This window comes from Microtus oregoni, unplaced genomic scaffold, assembly GCF_018167655.1.
Source record: "Microtus oregoni isolate MIOR12 unplaced genomic scaffold, Mior012 000042F_ref0000377, whole genome shotgun sequence".
Classification (NCBI taxonomy): Eukaryota; Metazoa; Chordata; class Mammalia; order Rodentia; family Cricetidae; genus Microtus; species Microtus oregoni.
The window spans coordinates 18284100-18292890 of NW_024543209.1; the positions used below are offsets into that span (position 1 = coordinate 18284100).

The 8791-nt window shown below is 35.5% G+C and overlaps 1 protein-coding gene across 1 annotated transcript; it reads right to left on the reverse strand.

The window, feature by feature from the left end:
- Positions 1 to 307: 307 nt before the first annotated feature.
- On the reverse strand, positions 308 to 7676 carry LOC121434060 (prolactin-2A1-like). Its single transcript, XM_041632847.1, has 5 exons — positions 7594 to 7676; positions 4265 to 4440; positions 2808 to 2915; positions 1552 to 1731; positions 308 to 643 (listed from the first exon to the last, which is right to left on the reverse strand). The coding sequence occupies exons 1-5, from the start codon at positions 7622 to 7624 to the stop codon at positions 452 to 454; spliced, it is 687 nt and encodes a 228-aa protein (XP_041488781.1). The 5' UTR covers positions 7625 to 7676; the 3' UTR covers positions 308 to 451.
- Between the last annotated feature and the right edge of the window lie 1115 nt (positions 7677 to 8791).

An 8791-nucleotide genomic window follows, 5' to 3' on the forward strand; every position in this document is an offset into this window, starting at 1 on the left:
GATTCTTTCCTTAAGGAACCAAAGAATTCCAAGTTTCGGAATTGGGCTGAATAAAACTTTGTAAAAAATGTCTCCCCTATCGCTTCTCGGCCTTTTGGCTAAGATCAAGTGTAAAATGTCTCCCCTAGATTTTAATAACTAAGTACACATCGATATTTCCTAATGCTTAAATTAATTGTGAAATATGTTATTTGCATGCCTAACTTCTGTTATTTGTCAAATATTTGGTGGGACTATGTTAATGATATGAATAGATCTTTTTTAAATTAAATGAAGTAGAACAGATGTGACCAATTGGCTTCTCAGATGGTTGCATGAGAGGAGTCAGTGTTTATTTTAAAAGAAGATAGCCATCATACCCAGCACACATTCAAGAGAGAAAAACTTAAAGGAAGTTTCACAGCAATGTATCATCCAGCATCATCTTGGAAACAGATGTGATGGAAAGGTCTTAACAGTCTTTTTGCTTTAATATTCTGCACTTCACAATCTTGAGAGACATTTCAACCTTTTGGGCATTTTTGCCTGCGCAGCGGATCAAGTTATAAAATGCAAAATGGCGATCCTCTTCATTGTCTGACATCAAGGATACCAGTCCAGACCAGGTAGGGTATTTCTCATTCCCTTCATTTTTACTTTGAACCTAATTATCAAAAGGAGAGTCAGCGATAAATTATATTTTAGTATTTTAGGGTGCGTAACATTTGAATACTTGAGGAGAGTATGGATTGCTAAACTCAACCAAACCTATGGATTTTCATGAGAAATGAACAAAGGTATCTAAAATATAAAAACTGATGTATGCGTTCTCTGCATGATAAAATGGGCTGATAGGAAGTTACTATATTTTGGATATGGATTTGAGAAAAGTACAAAGGAAGATACAATATTCATTCAATCTCTTAAGTAATGTCACATGTCCTCAACATACTTCCTGACTTGTCTTTTCTTCTCTTAATCGGTTCTTATATTGGAACATTGTCCTATTTTCTTTTCTTTTCTTTTCTTTTTTTTTTTTTTTGGTTTATGTTTTTAGAAATAGGGTTTCTCTGTAGCTTTGGAGACTGTCCTGAAACTCTGTAGACCAGGCCAGCCTTAAATTCACAGAGATCCACCTGTCTCTGCCTCCCTAGTGCTGGGATTACAGGTGTGTCTCACCACCACCTGGCTAATCCTTTTTTATTTTCAACCAAATCAATATTTCATATAATGTGTATACCCATACCTGCGATTCAGTGACCATTGCATCAGGGGGCAACCATGATAAGAAATCTGCTCTTGCTGGAGTGACTAACTTTCTTACTACAAAGGGTCCTGTCCCAATGTAAATGGTGAACAGATGTTTTCTTTAGAGATCCTTAGGATATGGAGTTCTGAGTAAAAGACCCCTCACATAGTTGGAATTACCAGCCTCCTCATAAATAGCGTCTCTATAATTCCAATCCCTAACGTTTTCTTTTGTAAAGAGACATTTTCAAAACTGGATTCTCCTTGCCCTGGTCACCTCCTTTATTTAGAAGAAATGTAAAGAAGTGTAAAAGGACCACTCACCTGGCTGAGAATGCTCCTAACCCCCTCCAGGAGTCCGGCGTTTTTTTCCTCAATCTCTCTGGCTTTGGAGAGGATAGTAGCAGGGGCACCTTTCAGAGTAGGCATTTCTTTAGCTAGATGGTACAGAGGAACTCTCCAGGCATCCAGTAAGTTTTCCACTAATTTCAGTAGGATGACTGGCTAAGTAACCATATTTGAACAATCACATTAAAATATGAAAACCAACAGCATTAGACACAGACAGTTTTTGTTTTGCTCAAAAGGGTGAAACAAGCTTTCTTTGTTATCTGAGTGCATATTTAAAATACTCTTTTGTAAGTTATATAAAGGTATGAAATATTTCCATTGACCTTGTGGTTTAAAACTTGAGTGAATATAATTCAGAAATGCCAGTAGAGCATTTTAAAGTTGCTAGCAAAGAAAATAGAAAAAAAAAACCTTTATTAAATGCATTCTCCTCTCATCTCCACTTCCCATTTTCCTTCATTCCTTCATCATTATTTTAGTAAGTGTTTTAGAGACACAGACTGTTTTAGCTATTAAGGAATACATGGAACATGCATTCTAAGTGTAAGGCTATACAGTTGTGTAAGGGTATAAAATAATGTGCAATTTAAATTTCATTGAGATCGTTTATGGCAGGAAATCAGAAGTGAGAGAGGGTAAAGATTAAGAATTAAAGGAGACATGCATGATATGGAGCCTTGGCAGCACTCAGTGGGGATGGCTATACATGGTGAAGCAGCTTCTTATGCTCTCTGTATACCTTTCTTTAGTTGACTTTCAGGTAAGACACAGTAAAAGGCAGAACGATCCGTTAGGAATCAACACTTAGGACCAGAAACATAAGTAAAACCAGTAAGTGCCGAAAGGAAATGGTGAATGAGTTAGTAACGTAGAGCAGGCAACACAGGGTCCATTACCAAAATATCAATACAGTCATACTGGCAATGTATAAGTTCACATTACTGCACTTAACAATGAATGTCAATAATTAAGAATTTTCTAGGAACATGTAGATCTTGAAGATTTGGCATTGAAAAAGGTCCCCTCCATAAATGGTTTATAGACCTGTTAAATTTTACTTGGCTGATTCTCCTTACAATTTAAATCTACATAATAAAATTTATTTTTGGTTTTCATTACCTGCCCATTTCTTGCAGATATGATTCTCATTCGTAATATATTGACTATAATAGCTTATAGGATGGCAAAGCCAGTGTATGGATTGGCGAAAGAAAAGGTAGGGGACTCACATGTGTCTTTAGGGCCTTACTCCTGGGTTTTGGAAGATCGAGCGAAGATGTGTGGCATTTTTTCAGGTTCTTGTTAATGAGCTGGTGGCTCTGGGCATACTGATTATCCTGGAAATGATAAAATATGTGATTACTTGGTGACTAAAAAATTTTGTAAATGAATCAGTGATCAACACACTAATGTACTTGATAGATGTTTCATTATTAAAATAAAATATTAATATAGTAAGGAAATGAGCCATTTAACTACATTTTACATTCAATCTATAGTCTTAATATCTATTCATAAAACTTACAACTTTTCCAAAGTTTCTGCTATGTACTATTCTCAACAAAATATTCTTCTTCAGCAAAATCCAGCAAGGCTACCAAGTACCAATTTTTAAACTATCATTTGTAGCAAATGTCATGGTAAACAATTTTTCTTGCAAACATCTTGGCATCTGCACAAGTATCCCTCATTCAGTTCATTAGGAATAACAAAAAGCTTTGTATTGATCACGAAAAAATAAGTCTTAAGCCCTATGCAGAATACACTAGGAAATATTATGCTATGAACCAATTAAAATAGAAAATTAATTGATTTTGGTATGCTAATCAATATTTAATTATTTGTTATATACTTCTAAATCTTTATTGTGTAAAATATCTATTATTCAAAACTACTACTAATGGCATACTTGGTAGTTTGAATGGATTTTTAGGATGATTCTGAATGTCCTAGGTGACCTATCAGGAAATGTAAATGGCAGAAACAATAATATGTGAGATAAAGGTTTGAAATATATGGGCTTTGCAAGCATTGAGCCAACTTCTCGCAAGGCCATCAATGCCCAGAAGACACCATCATCACATCATTGGCTAGAGTAGAACATCTACCATAAAGACTTAAAGATGCCTTCATCATGAATGTCTGGCCTATTTCTCTGAATCAGATTCCCTTGCTATTAAATCATTTATCTTAAATAGCTTGAAATTGTTAATACCATTTGTTAATATGAAGATTGAATGTTAATTTTCTTATTTTGAATGACTTGGCCTCAGTGTCCTTAACCTCCTTTAACATTAGCAGGTCACTGCAATGCATTCTTCTTTATTAGATAATACAGAATCCAAAGGTGAGTAATGCAAACCAACACAAGGCCACCAGATACAATAAGAAAGAATCAAATCTTTCCTCAGCGTGGCTTGTGTGTATTTATGTCACAATAACGAATCAAAATAGAAGTTTAAAACTAAAGAAAAGTAAGATTATATCTTAGCAAATATTTGACAATCCATGAGACTGCCCTATTTTCTGGTTCCAAAACCTAGTAGCCTCTATTTTTTTCTACCTCTGAAGCTATACTGTTTGAAGTTTGAACTACGATGCTTTCCACATTAGACTATACTATAAATTAACCATTTCAATTTAGGAGCCATTGGGTAAGAAGCTGGAAGTCAGGGGTCGTACTTACGAATTCAGTGAACATTTCAAATGCTTGTTTGTTTATTTTCTCAGACAAGCTCACTGCTCGATCAATCATTACTTCCAAAGGAGCAAGGCAACGCCCATTTCTCATTAAACACATGGGAATTGAGGCCACTTCTTCCCACAAAAGTAGGTGGGACATCAGTAGTAGAAGCAGGGCACCTGGAAAAGGAGCACAGTGACTAATCATCTGATCATCTAATCATCTAATCATCTGATCATCTGAGTTTGTCAAGAGTGGCATTATCAAACTAAGCCTTTGCTAAGAGTGGCCTCCTTTGTACATATGGTTATGTTTAATATTGTGAGAATAACAAACATTTTCCAATGTTGACATTCAATTAATGGATTGTACTTGTTCTAATTCATATTTTGTAATAGGAGTGTTTCTTGGTAGTTCTTTATTACTCCTTGCATTGCTTCTGCTGTCTTCAAACTTTTGGAGTTCAATGTAAGTGTGCCAGTGTGTGTTCACGTCATTCTCTTCAGAGAGGTCAAGGTCTCCTGGTTCTCTGGTGATTTTCAGTAACATCACTCAAGGGTTTGTAATTCTTTTAATTGTTAATTTTATTTTATTCATGGCCGTTTTTATTTTATCTGTATGTGTATGACATGTAGGGCTGGCAACTATAGCGGCCAGAAGAGGGATTAGATTTCCAGGGATTAAAGATATACACAATTCTGAGCAGCCATGTTGGTAGTAGGAACCAAGCCCAGGTCTTATTCAAGAAAAGCAATTTTTCTGATTCACTGAGTTATCATTCTAGGCTCCAAATTTTTAATTTTAGCTCAGTATCCAATATTAGGATTTTGGACATCAGTGTAAGAAGAACAGTTCTGGTTCTGTGTTTATTTTCATGACAAATAAGAATAAACTCATCATTGTTTATTTACAAATACTTATGATAAAAGAGAATGGCATTATTAAAAAGAAGCCACAATGTGGAACTTCTAGCTCAGTGTTATAATGGCATGAGTTTCTTCTCTTATCAAAATATTCCTACCTTTTTTCTGAATTTATGTTTTATACCAACCATGATAAAATAGATTGCTTGCAGAAATTCTACTTTTCATTGTCCCTACTCTCAGTAGCTTGGAGGAAGCAACATACTAACAATGGAGCTCCTGCACAGCATCAGATGCTTTGTGGTTGTAGCAGGTTGTCAGCATTCTACACAACTACATATTGTCCTTATGTATTGATAATGCAGGCATTAAGAAGTTGCTTTTATCTTCTTTATGTTCTTTGTGTTTCGCAATTATAAAATGTTTTGTGATAAGCAGAATCGGTGTCATAATCAATTCATTTTTTCATGAAAGGTCAATAAAGGGCCATAACATATTAAGTTATAATGTTAATTCTATGAATCAATATCAATGTCTAAAAATGGAATATTTATACACCTTCAGTGATACCAGTCTGAAAAACTCCTGACATTAAGGCTTTGAGAAATGCAGTTGGAAATTTAGAAACTTAATAATATTTATACATCAAAAACACATAAACTGAATACTCAAAATAACTAAAATAACTAAAACTATCAAAATACTCTGTGTTATACAAGAACCTTTTAAAATAAAATAAAAATAATTGTTTGGATAGCTTCTACTACGGAACAGAACTGTTCAAAAATCATGAAAGTTTTCCAAATTTATTTTATGCATGAGAGATATTTATGTGTAAAATAAATAGTAACACATTTGTATAAGTTTATCATCTGAAAGATTTTTCATAATCTAAGAGGAGTCAAAGGAGCTAATTATTTTGCCTACAACTTCATAAAATTTAAAAGTTTGCTTTTGTGAAATTTTTGGATGTTAACAGTTCATTTAACTTGGAAATATAATCAAGAAGATAAAGGTAAATATTAGCAAAGTGTCTTTTGTAGTAAAGGGTACTTTTCTTGACTGAAATTCAAAGCTGTTTAGAGCCACATCTGCTAGTTTTATCTGCTATGTCAACAAAACTGAAAATATGATTCAGTTCATTCAAGTCAAGCAAGACCCAGAAGACAGAATATGTTATTTTTCCCACTGTAGTTGTAACAGATTTTACCTACTCTTTTTCTCTTATTCAGACTGAAAATGTTTGCAAGTTTGTCTTTATGAGGAGGATCAGTCCATGTTCTAGAACTCTCTTCAACACTCTTTGCTAAACAGACTCATGGCTGGTCTCTACCACCAGACACAGGTGCTATTCCTCGTTTTTACTGAGGTCAACCAAGACAATGTAAAATGTCTGTAGCCATTGTTGAATGTCTCCAGGTAAGAAGATATCCTTTTGTTAAGTATTGTCCTCTTACCGACTAACCTCTCTGCCAGCTCAATAATCCAAATCAAACTAGATCAGACTGAATTATAAGATGCCTAATTTTAATGGATGGCAACACTCCCGGGTGGCTTTCCAGGAAAACACAGAAAGGGGAATAGAGAATCGAAAGACCACAGAAAAGAGAAAGACCACCAGAGAGGGAAAAGGGGAGACCAGGTGTTCTATCTCTAAAGAGCAGTTTAAATAACCTCTGGGGGTGGTCTTGATCGTCCCTGGGGAGGGGTCACCAGTTGGCAGGCTTTCTTGGAGGTGGAGTCTGGACTGTGGCCACTCCCAGGATAGGGGCTTGGAATAGAGTTTTCCACCCAACATTTTAAGATGGTTGTCAAGGGGCTGGAGTGAGACCCTCCCAACTAAACACCCTTCAGAATCAATGATACAATGGTTCATTGTGTAGTTGTTTCCTAGAGAAATAGTTGGAAAAGTTTTCTTAGGCCCTTCTTACTTTCCTGTGTAAGATATGAACACATTTCCATTCACTGAACATACGAGAAAACAACAACAATAACAACAACAATAACACACGCCCATACACTCATAAACACACAGACACACACACAGACACACACACATACCCCCAAAACAAAAGGACCAAGCCCAGCAACAACAAAGCAAACCGGTTCTAACCAGTTTCATTTGAAGGGGGAAGGGGCGAGGCAGGGAGGGGAGCAGAGAAAAATTTAGAACTCAATAAAAATCAACACTAAAAAAGGCAATGTTTAAGATCAACTAAAGGAATTCCCGAGAAGAGTGACTGACAAGAGCATAGTTGAATTAAGACTGCTATACCTCTAAAGAATCTCATTAAAATTTGGGAACCATAACACCATACACCATATAAGAACAATAACACCAGAAAGAAAGAAAGAAAGAAAGAAAGAAAGAAAGAAAGAAAGAACTACTTCTCAGTCCAGTTTTGTAAAACAAAGTAATATACAAGGTTGTCATTTGAAAGAACATTAGTGTAGTGACGCGTTACTTACAGAGGCACGGATGAGTTAAAGACAGCTGCATCTCTGAGGAGTTCACAGTAGCACAGGAACTGACTCAAGAAATCCTCCCCACAAGGAACAAACCTTAAGTTAATTTTTCCTCTTATATAGTGTTTTACACCATCCCCAAGGCCGTATATTGCCAGGGGGCAGGAGGAAGTAATGAGACCTTGACAACCCTCAGGTGTTGTTTACAGCCTAACTGCCATGATGATTAACCTACTTTGAACTCTTAGTTTACTTTATTCAAAGCATGTGATTAGAGCCCAAATTACATTGTAAGCCACAACAGTAAACTCTGCTACAGGAAGACATGGGTGTTTCTTACTATACCCAAAGAATTCATTATTTTCTTCATGTTCTTAGATATTTTAGTTACTACTTCTCATATTTTCATTGACTCTTGGATGTGTCAAAATATTGATTTCGTTGTTTTTGGAGCATTGGAAAGAGGGTCAAGAAAGAGTTAGAAATTTTGAGCAATTTAACCTTGTGAATCTTTTTCAATATCTATGGAACACTGTATATCAATTTGCCTTAAGGTAATAGGCGCATAAGATCATAGTATAGGGCCAGATAAAAATGTTTAGAGGGGTTTTTGGTAGGAAATCACATTCATTATAGGAAAAAAACAAACAAACACATTCTGGTTGGAGCCTACCATATCCCCATTCACAGAGTTTTAGCCAAATATACAGTAAACAAACATGGGTTATATCCATTGAACTTGACTTAAATACAAACACAGTTGTCTGTGTTTATAATGGGTGTACCACTATGAGATGAATCTGTACATCTTTCTTGGCTTGGAAATTTCATTAACTTTGTTTGAATAGTTTCCTTAGTGACATTTCCTGGCAGTAACCATCATACTTATATCTGGTCCTATGAAGTCAAATTAGATCTTCTGTCTGTATTTTAGCTTGATTTATGCACTTCAAGCATCAGGACTTGTGACATCTCATTCTATAGTCTCTTATCTTTAGTACTGTTTACCTATAATCCTCTGACAATGTATTACATACATAGTCAATAGGGTGTCATTGTTGTATAGTTTAAAAGTAGCTAGTAACTGGACCTTGGGATATATCAGTAACCTGTGGTTTTACTTATAGTCTAACCATAGCAGGTCCCGAATTAAGTGTGGGCTTTGCTCGTAGATGGCCTTTGAAATCTTTGCAGTACTAGA

Excerpts from the sequence above, each read along its gene's own strand:
- LOC121434060 (XM_041632847.1), bottom strand. The coding sequence starts at position 7,624 with ATGCAGCTGTCTTTAACTCATCCGTGCCTCT. Across the intron at positions 2,916-4,264 it reads TTGAAATGTTCACTGAATTC|GATAATCAGTATGCCCAGAG; the intron begins GTAAGTACGACC and ends TATCATTTCCAG. Across the intron at positions 644-1,551 it reads TTAGGAGCATTCTCAGCCAG|GTTCAAAGTAAAAATGAAGG; the intron begins GTGAGTGGTCCT and ends TTTGATAATTAG.